The sequence below is a fragment of the Vidua chalybeata genome, chromosome 2 (assembly GCF_026979565.1).
Source record: "Vidua chalybeata isolate OUT-0048 chromosome 2, bVidCha1 merged haplotype, whole genome shotgun sequence".
Lineage (NCBI taxonomy): Eukaryota > Metazoa > Chordata > Aves > Passeriformes > Viduidae > Vidua > Vidua chalybeata.
In genome coordinates, this window is record NC_071531.1 from 31413359 (window position 1) to 31435305 (window position 21947).

At 39.9% G+C, this 21947-nt stretch overlaps 1 protein-coding gene across 1 annotated transcript; it reads left to right on the forward strand.

Moving 5' to 3' along the window:
- The first annotated feature begins 692 nt into the window (after nucleotides 1-692).
- Nucleotides 693-21947, forward strand: CNGA3 (cyclic nucleotide gated channel subunit alpha 3). Its single transcript, XM_053936506.1, has 6 exons — nucleotides 693-793; nucleotides 4445-4561; nucleotides 6008-6187; nucleotides 13700-13807; nucleotides 14702-14808; nucleotides 18025-21947. Exons 1-6 carry the CDS (start codon nucleotides 693-695, stop codon nucleotides 19428-19430), a joined length of 2019 nt encoding a protein of 672 aa, XP_053792481.1. The 3' UTR covers nucleotides 19431-21947.

The window sequence follows — 21947 nt, forward strand, 5'->3', positions numbered from 1 at the left end:
ATTAAAGATCAAATCTGGAGAGGAATTCAGACAAAATTTTTAGAACTTGTAGGAGATGAGCTGCTAAATATCTTAACAGAGACTGTTTTGAAGCATTGTAATAAAACCCCCTAGTGTGTGTGTTTAGTGCAGAGTTTTAAAAATATAGAATTACAACATGGCCTACATTAAACTAAGGGATAAATGTCATTAATTATCTGCTTAGTTAATATGGATTTTTGGCATAAAATTCTTAATCATAAAATAGATAAAATTAGCACAGGGGAATCAATATGAAGTGGAATGGGTTGTCCTAGCACATGTATTAGCTGGCTTTTTTTGATTGACTTTCTCACTAAACCTCTTTTAATGAAATTTTAAATGCAGTTTCATTATGGATAATAGGTATGATAGTGTAGGTAGTCCATAAAGCCCAGAGCCTAAAAGAATATGGTGTCATGTAACACTTTTTCTTTAGTCATGATGAATCTTAGCTAACACTTTTTTTTCTGTCTACTGCAAATAAATCAAGAAACACATGTCATATGTGTGTGTAAATATCACTGGCTGTTCTTCAAATGGTTGAAATTGCTTTTTGCTGTTCCACTGTTTTAATAAAGAACTATTTTTGAGTACTGAGCACATTCCTTTTGAAGCCTTCATAATTTTTTTCCCATTTCAGCTGTCATTTAGATGTTGATATGTAAAGCAAAATGGCAAAAATCAACACCCAGCACTCCTACCCTGGTGTACACAGCCTGTCTGTCAGAACTGCTGATGAAGATATTGAAAGGATTGAAAATGGCTATATCAGGTAATATTTTCCTTTCATCACAGTCAAGAGCGCAGATTGCTGCATAGTTTGTGGAACTCCTGTAGCTCTGGGAATGGGAGCAAGAATTATGGGAATATTGTGTCATGATATTGTTGGCCCAGTGCACTTTACAGACTTGACAGCATGTATCCAAAGTACAGAGGAGACAGACACAGAGACGTTGTCACGGTTTGCAGTTTTGGAACCAGGAGCTGTAACACCTCAGGAAAAAAGCCCATTTTCACATTAGTGGGAATTACACTAACTCATTAAAGAGAAACCTCTTTCTCTAGTCACCACACAGGGTCTGTGCTTCCAACAGGGTATGTAGGATTTGGTGAAGAAAAAGATCCTTCAAGCACCATGCAGTGAGAACCCTTCGGAATGTTTGTTTTTTTTAAAGCAGCCTCTGCAAATTGCCTAGTTCATGTGATAGGGAGAATCTGTACTATATAAAGAGTATCAGCTTTTTTGTACTGGATTTACAGAGTGTCTCACTGTACAGAGGAAATGTAGTAAGAGGAAATTTACATTCACCTTTCTCTAGTTTTGATGGTTTTAAAGTGGCTGTTTGAAGCCTGCCACTGAGCTGTGCACTTACCTATTGCACAGTACCAGTCATTCCTCTAGACTGGGCAAAGCCTGCTTGGCCTGCAGAAAGATGTCTGATGATCCATAGCATCTCTGAAGGCTGGAAAAAATGTTCTGCTTTTGGTTTATTATGGCCAACCATCTCCTCTATGTGGATCTTGTCAGGCTGTCTCTTGCTGTTCAAATGCACACCCAAACTAGAGCACCCAGAATCCTGATGGGCTGATGGAACTCCCTGCATTATGGTGATTTTTGGATTGCATGTCCCTATGCATCCCTGCTATGGATGCTCTGTTTGAATTGGCCCTTTTTTATTTCTTGCTTTGCTTAACATCATACCTATCATCACATAGATGTACCTACAGTAGTGAAAGTGGATCTGATTCATTCTGCACAGTAAAGCTTGCTGTGCTTGCTGTTGTTGCACTACCCCATGGCCTCCTTAGGGAGATTTAAGAGCCCTGTCCCTTTCTCTCCATTAACAGTGATGTGTTAGAAAAAGTGAAAACACAAATTGAAATGAACCTCTTCCTTTCCCTTTTTTAAATGTCCTATTTAGTGGATGTCAGTGATTGGCAGCTCACAGAATGGAATTAATGGCTGGGATGTGAGAGTGGGGTTATAAAGGTTTAAATGTTGAATTAAATCCCTGCGGTCATCTGCTATTTCAGAGGCAATGACTTTGACAGATAGAGGGACTGAAACATGAATTGCACTTTATCATCACGGTGATGGTCTTGAAAAAGCATTTTTTAAAGGAAAGTTTGATATTATCAGCATTAATTGCAGGACTTTGTAGATGGGTAAGAAGGAAGATACAGTCTTGCTCTGTAAGAGATCTCATATTTAAGATTTTTTGAGTTTTGAAATGAGTGCTGCTAAGTATATACCGTATCTTTATAATACTATTAAAAATGTTTGGTTTTTTTTTTTTTTTTAATTCATATTTGTTTTAGAATATGTCTGTTCCAAAAGACAGACACCATCCAGGATTTTAGTTTTTTTTCAATTTTACATCAAAATACGCAACTATAGATATTGGGTAAAAAGCACATTTGCTAGAGTAGCAGCATTTCTTCTTTGCCTTTACCTTCCTCCAGCTCCTATTTGCTATAGTTCAACAGAGCAATTAAACACATTACTTAGTTCTTAATAAAGTCAGTGGGTGTTAAATTTATGCTTAATGCTAAGGATGTGCTTAAGCACTTTTCTGCTGTGAAATGAGGTGTTACCAAGAAAAAGCATTCACTGCAACAGTTAACAGAAAGCTGCTACTGATCTTTAAAATGTTCTACTCATTTATGCTGCAGTGATTAATCTGCCCATATTCTTACTCTGTAGTGTTTTATAAAGTTGGTTCATTTTGTTAAAACAAAAATAAAAAAAACCACCAAAAAATAACAAAAGAATCTCCATTTTTAAAATCGAGCCTCTGTATAGAAACAGCTCAAATAGGAGAGGCAGCACATTAACTTATAGACACAGGCTGGCTATCTAAAGCTGAAAGTAGGATTCAGCTGTGCCCTGTAGACATCTGGATTTCAGTGTCTTTATGTGAGCTGTTGCCTACATTCCTGCTGTCCTGAGTGGAGATGTAGTAGTACTGATGGTCAGCAGCATCCAGGGAACTGCTCAGCTTACCCTCAAATTCAGTAACTCTTCAGGCTCCTTTGGCTCTCTTGATTATGAGAGGTATTTAGTTGCCTGAAATAGGCATCTAATGCTATTTGAGATACTGTAGAGTATTTGAAGCGTTTAGCTGGCACTAGTGGATGTGAGGAGAGATCTGTGTGCTCTGGAGAAGTCCAAAAAAGTATTCTGAAGTCTTTCAAATTGTACCAGACTCTATTCTGAAGCAGCTGAATCAAGCCCTGAGATGGCCATTGGCTATAATGAGAATTTAGATACTTCTTAGGTACTGCCATTAACAATATTAGAATTTATTCTAAGATCACACAAAATGTATATTACTTGCTAAACGGGAATAAAATACTTAAACCAGCCATGGTAGTTGTGTCTAAAACACTAACTAGTCAGGTATCTTTTCTTCAGCAGGTCTGTAGGCAGTTTCTCTAGGAAATACTAAAAAAGGTGGACAAACTCTACTATTCTCTCAGCATTCAGCTCAAGAGAGTTCTTGGGCTGAATGTGGGCTCTGTGAACCTGGTAATCTGTGATGAATGTCTGTTCCATGAGTTTGTTCATTATCCCTTAGAAGGATGTTGACTTTGTCAATCACAATATTCTCAGCACTGGCAACATAAACTAGGTTCTAAAATTTTTTCAGTGCTATATGGTGTTTTGTTATTGGAAGAGAAGTAGAAAACAGTTAACAAGTTGAGAATCCTGGGACTGTCATGATCTATTTTAGCATTGTTCTTTGGGTAGAAATAATAAAGTTTTAATTCTTTGTTTGTTAGTTTCTCAGCTGTGAGTGCACATAAAATTGAGATGTTGATTATCCTTTTGTGGGCATTCAAAATGCTGTTGCCAGCTCCTATGAAGATACTGCAAGTATCATTTTAGGTAGTGTTTTCCTGGCAATACAGATTAACAGACCCATGTGAGAGTTCTTGTTTCCATTACAAAGGGGGGAAAAAGTAATTCTTAATGGACGTAAAAAAGTCTTGTAAAAGTGAATACTAAAGACTGAAAAACACAGAGAAAACCAAGGAATACTAAAAAAAAAAATCTGGATTGAACCTTCATAAAGTCCAGCTTCCAGTGAAATCAATTTCAAAACTCTATTACTGGAAGACAAGGCTAAAAATTAATCTTTTTTTCCTCAAATGATAATTTTTAAGTGCTAATAAGTCATCTTTAGCTTCTGAGCTTGCTGGAATGTATGGCAGAGCCTCCACTGACTTCAGTTCATATTGGATGGCTCCAGAAGAATAGGAGCACAGGCTTACCAGTAAGGTTATCAAATATATGCTGTATTACTAGGGAGAGGACAATTTGCTGGACTGTTTCCTGATGCAGTGGTGGAGAGAGCCAGATGGGGGAAAGTTTGGTGAAGGCTGCATGGAATTCCTTAAAAAAAAAAAATTGTTTTTGCAGAACCCATTCACTGCATGAGGATGCATCTTCAGAACTGCAGGGAGTCATTTCTGTGGAGGGAGGCCATGTACCTGAATCTCAGGCGAGCTCCTTCACTGGCAGGGGAGCAATGGCAAGGTAACATACTAACTCACAGAATTTTCAGTATTAAGTTCAATTTGCTGGAAGAGACTGGTCACAATTTGGAGGCAAAGAAAGAAGAGCCATTGCTTTCCAAAGAAAATGGATGGAGTCCAGCTGAAGAATGTCTATAAGAAGTAACAGAAGTTGCATTTGACCTTGATTCATCACTCACTTATTGCTAATGAAAGTCTTAGAATCTGAGAGAGGCTGAATAAGCCCAAAGACATTTTTCAAATATAAAAAAATGAATTATTTTTACACAAATGTGTCTGAAAATACATTGAATGCAAGGGAAATGCATGAATTGAGGCCAGACTGTAAAATAAATGGGTAAGTGTTTGGTTCTGGCTGATAGCTGGTGCAGTGTTTGTTTCCTATCCAATAAAACATAATGATTGTCTCCTTTTGGTACATGGTTCTGGAAAGGGAGGAGACAGGGAGTCTTTGTGTTCTGAGTGCAAGCATTTCTCTCAGTTTTTAGAATCCAGTTATGTTTATAACAGATTTGGAGCTCTAGTCAGCAAAATTGAAGCCAACCATTGTCTTAAGTTGTTTGTTACTGAGACTTAAATATAAGCTGAACTGGAGCTTCAAAACTTTATTGTGTCTGCTTTGTGTCTGAGACTGCAGGGCTCTGCATTCAGATACCATTGTTCCATGCAACACAGACCACAGTCACTTTAAGCACAGTGTATTTCAAAGAGCAAAGAAAAAAATATTGTAAAACTAGGGTAATTTAAAGAGTATTGTTCACACTTCATCATTTTGGATAGTGGAGAATAAACTTAGATTTTTGGTTTTCAGATAATGACACCAGATGTAGATGACAAAAGTCTTCAAGAAGTTGAGTTTAGATGAGAAAAGATTATAGGTGTGTGTTTTGTGTAAACATAATTCCCATGAATATATAAATTCATACTGTGAGCTTCCTTTTCAATCTTTGCTTATAATTTCTTTACTCTTTTTCCAGATAGATTGAATTACATGTGTGTGTAGCTACAGTTATGTATGCTCTGAATATACAGGGAAGTTTGTGATGTAATGTAAACATGAATGCCTAGCAATTTAAATATTAGGGTAACACAACATGACTCTTAAATGGAAATTCCCAAGGATCTAAGACAACTGCTTCTGATAGACTTCACTGAGTATCTCACTTTGAGATGTAAAGGCCCCCACTCAGCAAGAATTTTCTGTTGCTCCTGCAGTGGGCATACAGTAGAATACGAACTGATGTGTGAGGTATTTTCTTGATCCACTGCAGAAGGAGATCTACGAAATTGTGGCAAGTGACTGGGTTCACACAGTTACTCCATCAAGTTTAATTTCATTACAGGTGAAGATGTGGAGAAAAATCCTGGGCTGGTGTTTGTGGGGATGTTTTAAGCCACCTCATGTTTCTGTCTGGCTCAGTCCATTTTGTGTGTGTGTTCCATGCAGGCTGTCACGATTTGTCTTATCTGTAAGGTCATGGGCCACAAGACACTCGCACCATGAAGACCAAAGGCCTGATTCTTTCCTGGAACGTATCAGGGGCCCAGAGCTCGTAGAGGTGTCCACCAGGCAAAGCAACATCCGCTCCTTCCTGGCTGCCCGTGAGCGGCCCGGGGCAGCAAACAGGTAAGAAGACGTGTTTGTGCTTCAAGTGAAGATGACTAACTGAGGTTATCAGTTTTCTTGGTACTTAGGACGTAAGTTGTATTTTAAGACGAGAGTAAGGAGCTTAGCATGGGAGATGAACAGTGTATCTAATGCTGCCCAGGAATCGTCACATAACTAAAGTATTGCACTTTCAACGGACTTTCTCTTTCCTCCTCAAACACACTGTGACCAAGATCTTGAAGTAAAGGATTTTGATCATGCTGCTTCAGGCAAAATGATGTCTCAGAACTGGAATTTTATCATACGCAACTTGATATTCTAAACTGCTCTCTGCTGAGGAGAATGCAATTTCTGTTTCAAGAATCTAAGATATTTCTACTTTTGGCTTTTCAGGATCTTAATGTGCATTATCTGCAAGTGTTAGGAAATTCTAAAGAAGCACTAGTGCAAAATGTGTAATTGCTTTGTTATATCTACTCAGAAGTCCATCTGATAACATTACAGAAAGTTTCTGATGCAGAAATGACAAAATCATTTGGATGCTGACTTCACTTATTAACACATATGTGGTCTTTGGTATGGAAGGCAGTTTCAGTCTTAATTTTTTTCCAATAAAACTAAAGAGAAACCTTTATGTGTTTACTGTTCTTTGACGTGATGAATTATTTTTACTCTATAAATATATGGTGTTTTAAATTTAACTCCAGCTAAAATGGGAAAATGAAATACCAAGAGAAAAGCTGACTTTCTGTTTGGCATTAGGCTTTGAAGCAGAGACTCCTATATTTTTTTCATAATTAAAGACTGGTAGGTAAGCAAGTAATTAGTTTCCAAAATCTCAGCAAGCAATTCAGATTAAAGCAAAAACCTTTGAAGGTCTGTGCATTACACAGTTTACTTTGATTTGTTGTAGTCCAGCACAGCCTTATTATCTTCACTTGATCTGCTTCTTAGAAATTCATCTCAAGAGCACATTTTATTGAATTAGCCAGACTATTGCCTGATTTCTCAGGTGCCTGGATCAGTAGCAACTGCAGATGGGAAATAATTAGAGAGAACAACATTGATAATGGGCCAACAAACCTCTGCATAAGGCTATTTGAAATTAATTTGAGGGCACCCATCCTTGCCTTCTCAGTTTTATGCTGCTGCTGGTTGACAGTAACTCTCAGTTGTTGGATCATGAAGGCTTAATTCTGCAGCAGTGGGTAGGTATGCTTATTACTTATCCACAAGCCTTGACACTACATCTGTGAAGAGGACTTGAAAGGATTGAAGAAAGCTTAAAATAGTAGCCCAGTGAGTACAGGGCTAAAAATAGTGAGGTACGTCTTGCCATGCACTAATACGCCTAAGAACAGGCTTCAGACATCAGATGTGGTCACAAATGTGTATGCCAGGCACATGACAGAAAGGAACTGGTGCCTGGAAGCAGTTATGCAAAGGGGCTTATCACAACAGTTAAAATTGACCTTGCTAATCTTATCAGTACATATGTGAGAAGCTCGTGAGTCCGTCTGTCATGTCGGTAAACACGTGCGTGAAACGCCAGCAGCCTTTACTTACACTCTTTAATGTGTTTTATTTAACTTGCTTGCAGTCACTGGCCCTTGGCCAGGTTCAATGTCAACTTCAGCAACAACACCAATGAAGAGTAAGTACTGTTAACTTCCAAAGACCTTTCTACTACCAGCGCCTTCTCTTTTTCCCTATCCAGCCTAGTAACATTTGTAGTATAAACTCCTTAGTTCTTGTTAAGCCTTTCCTAAGAGTATAGTTTTATTACAGAGAAAGGTCTAGTTTTCTTAGTATGAAAAACATCCTTTGTGCTCCCCGTGAACTTCTTTTTGTCTGAAGTTACCCCTTCCTCTTGAGGAGTGAATTTGACTACCTACATAGTCCCTACCTTCTGTAGTTCAGCTGGCTGATTTTACTGCATTACCAACTGATGCATTCATTTTTCAGTTTTTAAATGAGATTCATGTGTAAATTTTCTAGTAGTGGTTTTCCTCTTTTAACACACTGGTCCCTTTTTGCAAACCAAGTGCCCCAAAAATTTCAGGTTGTCAAATGAGAAGTGGATACTGATGAGGGCACCAAAACCCATTTATATGTCCATCTTTTAAAAGTGTGTGTTTCAGTTTCAGCAGGTACTGTTGTTTTAGAGAGAGTGAGAGGCACCATAATAAGGCTGGTTGCCACAGAATGTCTGACAGAAGCTGTCCTTTTGAGTTTATTTTATATAATTGACAAGCTATTTCACAGTGTTACACCAAAGAGAAATGTATTAAACAATGTGAAGAGCTCCTGTAATTTAAAATCACCCAACATCAATGTTTGTTGCTTGTCTTAGACCACAGCAATCTGAAGACATATCTGTTCTTTAGTGATCCAGCAGCAGATCTGTTCTCATGCATAATGATAGTAGGTTCTTTTCATTGCTTTCCAGACGAAAACAAAAAAATTAAAAGTAATCAGTACATCTTCTGATTGTGTCAGAAATACTTCTAGAAAACTCTTGGTTTTTTTTTTTCCCCTCCAGATAATTCTATCATAGAATAGTTTAAACTGTACTTTTTAAATGATGCTGCAAAACCTTTGTGCACATAGCTGAACAAGAGATCTTCCTGCTCCTAAAGCAACTTTTTGGTTTGGTTTGTGTAACTTTTATTCAAAAGGAAAATGTGTGTGCAGTGAACAGTGACAGAAATATGCAGACTTTTATTTAGACTGATATAAAAGAAGTGCTATAAGCTTGGAGCCGAGCCTGCTAGATGGAGCCCAAAGGACTGGTTAGGACAGAAATACTTCTGCCTTACTCTGTTTCTGACAATGACTCAGGTACCTTGGGCAAAAGTTTCATCCTTTCACTGTTTCATTATTTTTAAATGAAGACAAGACCTGTCTATCTACCTGCCCGACAGTCTGAAACATACTTGATTTGCAAAGTACTTGACAGATGAGAAATGCAAATATTTGAGTCATTCAAAGACTATGACAGTGTTTTTATAAGGGCTGATGAAGTAGATTTCTAAGTCTACAGCTGCACACAGCTTAGAAACAGCATGGATGCTGCTGTGCTGGGGTCAAAGAGGACAGACACAAGCTCTTTTATTAGTTACTGGATTCCAGTTTACTCAGTGTTACTGGTGAAGAAAAAGAAATGTGGACTTTTCATTATGTTAAAGACCTAAGTGTGCCATGTCTTGGGGAACTGCACATGATGCTTTCAGGTCTTTGATTATGGCCACCATTTTCCTCTGAGTGACTTCCAATCAGACTGCAGGTAGATGTGAGTATAATAAATTGGGAGTTACCACAGAACAGAAAAATAAACAGAGGCAACATGAATGGAAGAAACTCATTTACGAAAGGTACCTGTAGTTGACAGATGAGTTCATAGGAGATCTCAGGCCAGAGAAAAATAAGTGTTGGCATTAGATGATCTGTGAAATATTTTTTTTTTCACTTTTTAACAAATAAAACACAAACATAGGAGGGAGTTGGAATTGTCAAAATACTGCCTCCAAGATTCACCACCACTGAGACTTTTTGACTGATTTTCGATCTCAGCCTATTTTTCCCTGCATAAAAAGATCCACACATGTACAGGTGGCCCTCCCCTTTGAAAATTCTGTTTACTGGTAGCTCTTCCATTCTGGTAAGAGTGCCAGGCATTTGAAGTATTGAGGAGCTACATTAATGCTAACAATAGCAACTGTGCATTTGCCTTTAGATCAGACACCATGCATGGTAATCTGAAATGAAATCTTGAATTTTTTTAAACAGGAAGGAGTTTTGGGGGCAGATTGGAAAATGAAGCAGTAAAGTTCTGGACAGTCAGTCCAGAGAAATAAATTCTTGAGAAGCAGTCACTGCTGTGTAGGAATCAGCCATGGTAAATGAAAATCTCTTTCTTGCATTTGAGATGCAAGTAGAAATAGAAGATCAGTCAAGCCAAAGGTTTTTTTTTCTCCTCCATTTCTCCTCCCTTGTACTGTGCAATTTTGAAGGTGTCAGTGGTGTTGGTCAGCTTGGTAGGTATTTCCTCGGATGTGGCAGAGTGTGGGATCTCGGTGTTTTTTAGCAAATGAGTCTTGGCTTTTCCAAAGTACACTGTAGTGGTGCATCACTGTAGAAATGTCTGAGTGTAGGAACTGCAACAGGTGCTCATTGCTGATTGGTGAAAGTTGCTACTATCTTAAAATTGGTGGCTGTCATCTCCTTTGGAGCGCTTCTTTCTCCCTGTATCAAGCACTTTCCCAGATGTGATTGCCATTCACAGCACAGCCCTTTCTGGCCTGAGCAATATGAGCAGGTGTGCACAGGAAGCACAAGTCCTGTAAGCAGCACTATTACATACTCTGTCCTTGCTGTGGGATGTTGCTGTCATTAAACTCATTTGTCCTTTCTTGACACCAGTGCGAAGGGAGACTCAGACCCAGTCTTGGCAGTTCAGAGGAGAAAGCAGAGCTCCCATGGGAGCAGGAATCCATGGCTTTCATTCAAAGCAGACGTTATGTGTGGGGAGTGTTGTTACCTACACACTGTGGTGTAAGGAACACTCTTAGGCTTTTCTGTCTGAGGGGGACATTTTCTGCTTCAAGGACTAGAAATGTTCAAATAAAAAAGAAGGAGATCTCAGATGATGGATTTTCTGCTTGTGCAAGTGAGCACCATTCTTCACAACACATTATATTATTCTTGATCAAGGCATGTAGCAAATCTAGCTTTAAGATTAAGTATTGTCAGAATTTTGAGAAAGATGTTAACTTCCTGTAGGTTTGAAAAGTGTTTGTGGGCCTGTCTGCCTAAGTGAACGTATTTCAAGATTCTTCTGTTCAGACAAACCGAAGAATGGGGCAATTCAGATTTTAATTAATTAAAATTTTGCTAGTTTTTAAAGAACAATGAGTGGAGATTCATCCTCATTTTTTATAATTACTATGAAAGCTTCAGACAGTCATGTTGAGGTTTTGGCTGTGCAAAGAACGTTGACAGTTTGTTAAGCCATTTCACATTCTGTCATCATTTGATAGGTTTCTTTTTAAGTGTCTAGGTTCTTAAGAGTCAATCAAACTGGAAGCATTTACTTAAAATCAGCCTGGTACACTGATGTCTGAAAAGGTCAAGAAGGTATGGGTGACTAATGCAGAGAATCAGCCAGCTGGTTACCTGATGTGATAGTGTGGTGGTGTCAGGGTGAGAGGTCTCAGCCTGAGAACCCTTTTTTCCAGTTGGATCCCTACCCTACTCTGTCCAGAGTTTAGAATAGTTTCCCAAACCTCCACCCTCTCCCTTAACTACTCAGTATTGGTAATACTGCTAAGCCTTGTATTATGTTGTACAGCAAAAAGGAAGAAAAGAAAGAGGTTAAAGAGGAGAAAAAAGAGGAAAAGAAAGAGGAAAAGAAAGAGGAAAAGAAAGATGACAAAAAAGATGACAAAAAAGATGATAAAAAAAAGGAAGAGTAAGTATAAAGAATGAATGTGTGATTGTAACATGTCTCCTACACTACAAAACATGGTATAGCATTTCATTGTAACACTTGTACAGTTGTTCTGTAGACTGCAGATTCTTAGCCTGTCAAATCTTTAATACATTTTCCCCTTTGAGAAGTATTCACCTGCTCAGCAAAGTTGTTGTGTCTTGAAGACCTGTGTTTAGGTCTTCCAGAATCACCTTCCTATGTCAGTAAAAGGGAATTGAGCTACCTCTGGTCACTTTGAGTTGAAGATCACTTTTCAATTATGACAACACTTTAGGACAGCAGCCTGCTTTGCAGAGCTGCACAGACTTTTTTTTCATTGTTCCAGAATTTCCATAAAGATTCAGAGCAAATGAACCAAAAGTCTGGTTCATCTTACCATGTAGAAATATCTTACATGAAGAAAATTAAAGGTTTGCTAATAAGTTTACTTATTTCACTGACTAGTTATTTAATTACTTAGTATGGTGCAGTTCCTTGCTCATGATCACTAAAATTTGCTTCTTTTGGTCAGGGGATGGTGTATTTCTCCAACAAAATGAGGTAATTTGAATGCTTTTGACAGAAATGGATCTTTTTCTTGCTTTGTTTCCCTAAAGCTGACCCAAATATAGCACAATTTATTATTACCAGTGATTAAAAGTAACAATGATGGCAGACAAAAAGAGAATGCCCTTGAATGCATTTCACAGTTGAAGAATATGTTACAGTAATATACTGTAGGTTTATATGTATGTATATGGTGGCACATGCTATATAGACATGAGGGCATTCCAAATGGAATCTGATTGATCTCAAGATCTTTATTAATGAAAGCTTTTAATTTTTTTTTCCAGTTACAAAGCCTTTTTCTAAGCACTCTCTTTTGGCTTTAATTACTAGGTAGTGAAAGTGTGAACTTTGCAGTAGCCTAGAGTGTTTTAAAACATCTTGTCAAAGAAAATTAGTGTTTTAATGTCTACTCTGACATATAATGACAATATCTCATGGTCACCAGTTTTGAGGTGGTGACCAGCTTTTAGAAAAAATGGTTTAAAACCAGTAATGAAGATGGTAAAGTAAATACTTTTCAGATTAAAGCTGCTTCCTTTACTCACATTGCCTGGATATTCAGCTGACAGCAATGGCAATGCCAGAAATACACACAGATTTGAAATAAATTATCATTACATTTTAATATATTTGCTTTCTTTGAGATTAGGAAAAGTCCCACAAATACATATTCAAGCATTGCCTGGTCACATATTCTGCACACTATTATACAGTCCACAGATCAGTTTTACTGTTGAAATAACTTTGCAGCTGTGGACCTCAAATCCACTGATGTATATTTCCTCTAATTACAAACCCAATTGCTCTCTATTCCATATCAACCTTTCTCATGCTGGAGGTGGGCATTTCTGAGCATACCCTGTGCCATTAGCCATGCTGTTCTTCAAATCTTTGCATTTCAGGCCTTTAGCTTCCTTTAGCATCACTTCCTTGTTGTGAGGCCTAAGGAGCCAGGAATGTGGATGTGTGAAATTTGCCATGTTTCAGCTCTAGTCACACACACTGTATGTGCATATGCACACAGAGTTTCTTACTTGTACAGACATGTTTTACTTGTTCAAATGCATGCTTATACAGTCATTTCCATAATAGAATTTGCTAAAAATCAATAATTAGCCTGCAAAGGAAGGCTCTTCCTCTAGCAAAGAAAGGTAACCTTCTAATTGGAGCGATAATAAGAAACATTTAACAAGTAAATTTTTTTTTTCAGTGTGGGGCTTAATACAGAATGCTGTGGGTTTCAGCCTGGGAGATAGGAATGTCTGTGTTTTCCTTTCCACTCTTAACTTACTTTTTCCAAAGTTGGGTCAACAAAGAAATAGAGCTTGTCCGATGGGATGCCTGGTATCTCATCTGCACTGTCTGCATGGATTCTTTCTCTTCTCAGGCAGCTGTGAGTTCATGGTGAAATGAGCAGCCTCAAGAAGAGGGAAATCCAGCAGGTTGCTTGCTTACATTTCCAATGCAAATCTGCATATTTTACTTTCCAGGCAGAAAAAGGAGGTCTTTGTGATAGATCCTTCAAGCAATCTGTACTACAACTGGCTGACTGTAATTGCAGCACCCGTGTTCTATAACTGGTGTATGCTAGTGTGCAGGTATGGATTTAAGTTAATAACAATTTCACATTTCAATCATTATGTTTCCTATGTAAATCACCCTCTTATCTCCCTGCAGTATCTTTTGAGTGACTTACCTAGAAGGTTTACAGTTCATACGCCCTTAGGGATGTATGATATTTGTACCACTGGGAATAGATTGCCAGTGTTTCTTTTTTTTTTTCTTTTCCTTTTTGTCTAAAAGCAGGTGGATGTAACTTGCAGTGTGTCCTCATGAGGGCTGGTGTGGCCTTTGTGTGCCACCTGCCGGCTGGCAGCTGAGCTGTGTCCTGGCCACTGCATCCCTAAGCACTGCCTGGGATGAGGGCTTCCCACCACCCAGGAGAGAGCAGAAAGAAGGCATGTGGGCAGTAGTGGAACCTCTTAAATTCATATAATGCATCTTTTGGATGCTCAAAGGGCAGGAAGAACTCAAGTATTTATTTTCCATGGTAGAACGTAGAAATCAGTTTCAGTGAAAGTGATGGAGAGCTGTAGAAATTATTTCCTTACACTGTGTAAGATGGTAGGGAGAGATGAGGATGGCTTGCCACTGAGAAACAGATCTTTTATTTGGGAATTATCTTCATGGAGATGTGTATCCTGTGAAATCTGATGCACTTTCAATTGTAGGGATATGTGTAATCCTCCATAAGTGCACTCATGTGTCATTTATGTGTTTGAGTTTTATTCCTGTCCAGAACACGTTTGAATTCTGAAAGATCCTGGTGTCTGTTTGGACATAGCTCTAGTGTGCAGATGTCTGGACATGGAGATATGCTGTAATATTTCTGTTCCAGAAATGTGCATTAACATGCTGCTAGAGCATGTAATGCAAGTACTCTGCTTATGCAGTTGGCCTAATTTATTTTTTTTTAAACTTTCTTTCTTTAGAGCCTGCTTTGATGAGCTACAAATGGACCATGTTAAAATGTGGCTGTTCTTGGATTATCTCTCTGATATTATCTATGTTATTGACATGTTTGTCAGGTTCAGAACAGGTGAGTCTTTCTGGGATTTTACAGTGTTTCAAATACTACATATATATAAAGGATGGAAACAAAAATTCCCCTGTGGGGTATGACCACTGTAATAGCCTGTCAGAGTACAACAGTGGGGGTTTTCGGAAGATGAAACATCTGATCAGCTTGGATTTTTTAAGGCCATACATTCCAACACTTGCTCTTCGCTTGTCTCTAAATTCAGTTCTGTCAGTAATAGGCATACCAGATGCTGAGTGCATAGCCACTGGAACAGGCTGTGTGGGGAAGGGACAATAGGGCACTTGGGGCAGGAAACCAAATGCACCCCACAAGTGCTGTTTTCTTAACCAAGCTGTGCAGCATCCTGGTCAGAAGTGGTTATTGAGTTGGTCAAGTGCTAGACCTGGCACCCGTCTCAGCCTTCAGTCTGTGGTCCTGTGCCTGGAATGGCAGTGTGACCCCTCTGCCACCATCTGTGCTTCCTGCAGCCTCTACAAGGTCCTGGCAGGGTTTTGCACTGCCTGGTGATGGGATAGGGTTAACCTAGGAACCTCTGCTTAGGCCCTGCCTTCCTGGAGGAAATGTGAGCCCAGAGGATCTGTGAGGGCTGTGCCATGCTATGTGTGAAGTGGTTCTCTTCAGCTTCTTGTTCCCTGGTTCTGTAATCCAGGCAGGCTGAGATTCCAACCTTAAAGTGGTATCTGTTTTAAACTGAGCAAGGTCATAGTATGGGCCTAAGCAATGACATACAGATCTGTGTCACCAAGTTACTGAACAGTCCTTGATACACTTTGGTGCTTGCACTTTGGCCCATGCCAGAGAGCACCCAGTGTGTGGGGACAGCTAGGAGGACAGCAGAGGTTGGGTGTTGTTCATGGTGGTGTTTTTGGAGGGGCCTGGAAGAACTTACAAGTGAATAGAAGTTGTCATAGTAGCTGGTCTTGGGCCAGAAAATATCTCCTGTCTCATTCTCTTCACTGGTACAGACACAGCTTCAAAAAGTCCCTTGAAAGGGTCCAAAACAACACTGATTTAAAAATGAGAGTAATTTTAGATCTTTCATTTTAACATCTTACCCATTTTTATCTATTTATTTATTAAAAGTTGTGCTGACAGCTTGATGTTAATTATGGCCTGTGACAAGTTGTAAACATAATTACAAGATGGGCTAAAAATGCTGTCATGTGGGAAGCACACAACCCATGGCAAGCCAAATTCTTAAACTTAGCAAGTACCTTGTTCAACAGGAAAATCAGTTTCAGGTACCAGCTGAAATCACAAGAGTGCTGTATTTGGGGCAGGATGGGGAAGGGTGTTCATCCTCTTTGTGTAGTTGAAATGTCAGCTGTGCCAACTAAATTTACCTTCTGCAGTTACATCTGTTAATGTAATGGGAAAGAACACAGCAGAAATTAGGCATGTCCAGGCAAAGCAAGTTATAAATTTCCATGGGCTGTCCTGATAATGATTATATGGCTGTTAAAGCCTGACTGGAATTTGAATTTTCAGGCCTGGCTTGCAGCTGCAGAATTGCTGGAGCTGTCTCCCGAATGCTTCAGTGCAGGTGTCTGCTGTAGTTCCAGGCACTCCAAGAAAGAAGTCGCTTCTTTTAGGTGGCAGAATCTTTTTCAACTCCCTTAACAGTTCCTCCTGGCTCTGCCTTTGCCTGCTGCCTTTTCATGTGAGTCCGCAAGGTCCATCTGTCCTGAGGCAGAGGTCCTGGAAGCCTGTGGAGAAGAGTGAGACTTTCTGCTATCTGAGGACAGGGTGTGCCTTTGAACTGAGATCTGGGTAGCCCCATGACTACTCTATCAGCAGCTTCTCCATGGTGCATTTCTGTCTAGCTGCAGGGCCAGTTGGACTGCATTTCACCTATTTGGTGACTGTGCACCATGAAACAGAAAAGATTCATGTCTCAGCAGCTGGTTGTGTTTAGCATACCCTGTGCTCTAATGCTTTCAAAAGATTTTACTGTAAGACTTTAGTTCCATAAGGGAACAAAAAGCCAAGAGATTTTATCTCCTTTCAGGAGGAAGATGTTTTCAAAGTTATTTTTCATAAGTGTGTATCAGAAATTGATCAGTCTGGCCAGCTTTTCTGTTTAGTTGTACAACTAAAGGGCATATTTGACCAGCTTTATCAGCAGTGTTCTGGGAGGCAACACATGCATGGCACAGGAACTACTTCCATTTGTAGTCGTGTCAGTTTGCAGATCCAAAGCCAGATACACACAAATAGATGTGGCATTTACAGATGAACCACACATTCCAGAAATACCATGCTCTGTAGGGCACAAAGAAATGCAGCTTGGCGTTCCTCAGCAGAGGCTTCCCTGAGAAAGCTATAGGAGCCTTGTAGATTGCTAAGGGGTGAGTAAAATGTGATAATCTGTGATACACCGGGAATGTTTTGGTTTTTTCTCAGTGGACATTTTCTCCTGAGTGGCCCAGGGGGCTGACAGTTGGATATTTCCATTGCAATTGCAGCAAATATTTTGCAGTGCGTAAGTTGTTCCTTGTGGAACATTTTTAATGCCCTCAGAGGCACAAAAGAGCACTGTGGCTGTCTGCAGCAAAGGTCTCTCACTGCAGTTTATATCTACTTGTAAATTTTAAAAATCTAATACTTTTCAAAGTCTTTGGAATGAAGAACTATTGATGTGTGAAAGGCTGCTTAGCAGTTCTCTCACTAGAAACACAAAGTGCAAACCACGGAAAATCATGTCAGTTTTAACATTGTACACAAGAGGAAAAACATGACTTAGGGAGGGGGGTAACTGCATTTCTTTATCTCAAGGATATCTATATTGTTTGGAAAAATTTCCAACAATCTATTATACCTACTTATTCTTGGTATTTATTTTAAAATATTCTACTCCTATTTTATACACACTTGCTTAACTTTAGTTATGACTCACGCCAATGATTCATGAAAAATTAGACACTTGAATATCCCTCTTTTTTCGCAAAGATACTTAAAAGAAAAAGATACAGCTGTCGCAGAAAAGAGTGGAAAGCCTCCGGGAGCACTGTGGTGATAATAGAGTCATTGTTCTTAGTCATTATATATCAGCTTTGAAACTTGATTAAAATATTTAAATATGCAATTAAATGACCTCAATATCTGTAAGCATAACAGTACAAATTTTAACATTCTTAGGCCTGAAATGTAAGTTACTCACTACTGTTGATAGTAGTTTTATTCTAACAATGAAAATCTTTTTATTCTCTGAAGGCTTCCTTGAACAAGGCTTGCTAGTTCAGGATGAGAAGAAATTACGAGAACATTACACCAAAACTGTGCAGTTCAAACTAGATGTGCTGTCTCTTGTGCCAACAGACCTGGCATATTTCAAGCTTGGTTTGAACTACCCCGAGCTCCGATTTAACCGCTTGCTGAGGATCGCTCGGCTCTTTGAGTTTTTTGACCGTACTGAGACCAGGACAAATTATCCAAACATGTTCCGTATTGGCAATCTGGTGTTATACATTCTTATCATCATCCACTGGAACGCGTGCATATACTTCGCGATATCGAAGGTGATCGGGTTTGGAACCGACACCTGGGTGTATCCCAACGTGTCCGTTCCGGAGTATGCGCGCCTGTCCAGGAAGTACATTTACAGTCTGTACTGGTCGACGCTCACGCTGACGACCATCGGAGAAACACCACCCCCAGTGAAGGACGAGGAGTATCTCTTTGTCGTCATCGACTTCCTGGTGGGCGTGCTCATCTTTGCCACCATTGTTGGTAATGTCGGCTCCATGATTTCCAACATGAATGCTTCCAGGGCAGAGTTCCAGGCCAAAGTGGATTCCATTAAACAGTACATGCAATTCCGAAAAGTGACTAAGGATTTGGAAGCCAGGGTTATTAAGTGGTTTGATTACCTCTGGACCAACAAGAAAACAGTAGATGAGAAGGAAGTTCTCAAAAATCTGCCTGACAAGTTGAAGGCTGAAATTGCCATCAATGTTCATTTGGACACGCTGAGGAAAGTGCGTATATTCCAGGATTGTGAAGCTGGACTTCTCATTGAGCTGGTGCTGAAACTGAAACCTACAGTCTTCAGTCCTGGTGACTACATTTGCAAAAAAGGAGATATTGGAAGAGAAATGTACATTATTAAAGAGGGAAAATTGGCTGTGGTGGCAGATGATGGCATAACCCAATTTGTAGTCCTAAGCGATGGCAGCTACTTTGGTGAAATCAGCATCCTAAACATCAAAGGTAGCAAATCTGGCAACAGGAGGACAGCCAACATTAGGAGTATTGGTTATTCTGATTTGTTCTGCTTGTCTAAGGATGATTTAATGGAAGCTCTCACAGAATATCCAGAAGCCAAAAAGGCTCTGGAAGAGAAAGGACGTCAAATTCTGATGAAAGACAATTTAATAGATGAGGAGGCAGCAAAAGCGGGAGCTGACCCAAAAGACTTGGAAGAAAAAATAGGACGACTTGAAGTAGCTCTGGATACACTGCAGACTAGGTTTGCGAGGCTCATGGCAGAATACACTGCATCTCAACAAAAGGTGAAACAGAGACTTGCCAGAGTAGAAACCCGAGTGAAAAAATATGGTAGTGGCAGCTTATCAGTTGCAGAAGCAGAGGCTGAAAAACCTGAGGAGAAAAAGCAGTAATGGAGTATTTATATTTCTGCATTTATTGGAGAAAGTTGAAGCACTGAAAGCCATAAATGTATGTAAATATGTGTGTGCATACATAGACATAATTATTTTTATATGAACTCAAGAGAATGTTTTTTAGCATTTTTAACTGAAGCAGTATTTTCTTGTAAATAGAACACTGTCACCTTTTTCTTGGGGAGAGATTTGGTCCAGCACTTGGTACTTTTTTGTACTGAGAGTGGGCTTCTTACAAGTCATGCTCAGAACGTCTGTTGTGTTTGGTACCTGTAGGTCTTGACACATTGTCTCTTCCTGCACATCGTGCGTTAAGAAGGCATTGTACTTGAAGTAGAAGAGATTAATTTTTTTCCTTTTTAAGAGCTTAAAAAATATTTATAGGGTACCCTGCTCTAACTTGCTACCTTAGTAGCTGATTAAATGTGTGGATGGATGTCTGGGTTTCTCAAAATTCTTGTTCTTTCACAGTCTGTGCAAACAGTTGGACGACAGCTAAGCAGTGTCAGGTACCTGGCCATTGCAGTGCACCCTGCATGTGTCTGAAATAGCTGCAGGTTCAGATACTTTAGTCTGACTCTCTCTAATGAACTGGGCTCTGCACAAAGGACCATGCTGACAGCGTAGCAGTGCTCATTCATGTCCCTTCTGGCAGGGTCTGTGACAGCCTTTGCTGCTCTGCAACTGCTTCACCAGGGGAGAGAGTTTGATATCCTCCCTTCGTGTTTTTTTGGCCCAGTTCCATCTGCACTGGTAAAACCCTCACTTGGAAAGGAGTCCCCCTAAAGCTCACTGGTGGAAGGGTAATATGGTTTCACTGAACCTGGGAAGAGAAAAGAGGGTCCTAGTATGTGCAGCTCCCCTATGTAGGGTGCTGAGTGAACTCCCTTGCAAGTGGGCAGTCCTGAGGGAGGCTACTGAGAAATCCCATGGGCTGGCAGGGCAGGCTGTCACTTCCTGCCAGGCAGCTTGCTCCCATAAGAGGTTTTCTGCAAGGCAGGGATAACAAGCCCTGTGTTCCAAAGTCATTCTGGTCACTTATGCCTATGTTTTCTTCCTTTTTATTTCTTCTAAGGATGTCTACTCCATTTCCCTTTGCTGTTTACAGCCATCTTTTCTCCAAAGTAGTTGTCACACTACCTTGTTTCTACTAGTTAGGGACAATGCAGAAGATACTAGCTTTCATTTTTTTGCTGTACAGTATTTTGCTGTCATGCAACTTTCCCTATGTTACTTTCATCCTCCTGTATCTCACTGGCTTTTGAAAAGTATGGAGTAGCAGAGGCTGTTCAGCATGTATGGCATGGGATCCTCCAGTGGCATTAGGTATTACTATGGGCAGTGTTCTGACTTTAGTTGTCCTCAGGCCTGACTTATGACAGCATCTGGGAGTGATGCCCTATTGGAAAATTGGTGAGAAACCCACTGAGAAGAAGGGGGTTTAACTGGGTGACAGTGGAATCAAGAGACAGTTTTGCTAAACTGAGTACAACTGCTAATAGTAAGTCCTTGTCTCCAGGCAAGCAGCTGTTCCCTTCTATTGACACTTCTGAGTCTGGTGAGGGAGACAAATCTGTCAGTGATTAAGGAATGGAGCTTTGCCAGCAATACTGGCAAAGGGACAACTGGGTAGTAATGTCCACACATGGCCCTTGTCTAAACTCCTGTTATTGTCAGCGTAGAAGCCAGCTATCCTTGTGGATCTTCCCTAGATTGGGCTTAACCTCTATTATCAAAATATCCACTGATTGTAATAAGTGGTTTGGAAAGTAGTCAAGATCTGTTTGTGGCCAGTGGCACTCAGGACTATTGCTCCATCAGCTGAATCTTGTCCTTATTTTCTTTAAGGGTTTGAGAGAAATGGGGGAGATCTGAGAGGCTGGTTTTGGCAGGGGTGTAGTGCCCTTGGTCCCACCCAGAGGCAGGCAGGGCTGAGGTGGAGCTGGGCTCAGTGCAGGGTACCCCTGTGAGCACAGACAGTGCCGTCACAGGCTGCTCAACTTGCAACTTACACCTTGTGACAGAGCTGGGTACCACACTTGCCTTGGCTGACATTCACTGGTGTGACTCAAACCCACTGTATCTGATAGGGGTTTCATGCATATTGACATGTTCTCCATCAGTCATCATTCTCTGTAAATACCTTACTATCTACCCAACATAGCACAGTTGTTCCAGCCCACTAAGTATATATGAGTAAAACTGTTTAAAGTACTCTTTATACCAAATTTATACCTGTTTAAAACCCTAAAAAACATGGGACTGCATCTTTACCTGATGGATCAGAACAGCCTAATCTATCAGTTAAATACATGTTTGCTCTTCCCTTTCCATGCCTCTTGATCTGGTTTTCATACGCCAGAAAAAGAGCATTTTGCTGCTACTGGCTTCAGTCACTTTGAAACATAAAGCTTCTGGCATGATGAAATCACATCCTTTGGCATCTTTCATCTCTGTAAGATGTTTTTTCCTCTTCTTTAATGTGGCTACAGCATGTACATTAAAATATTTTGA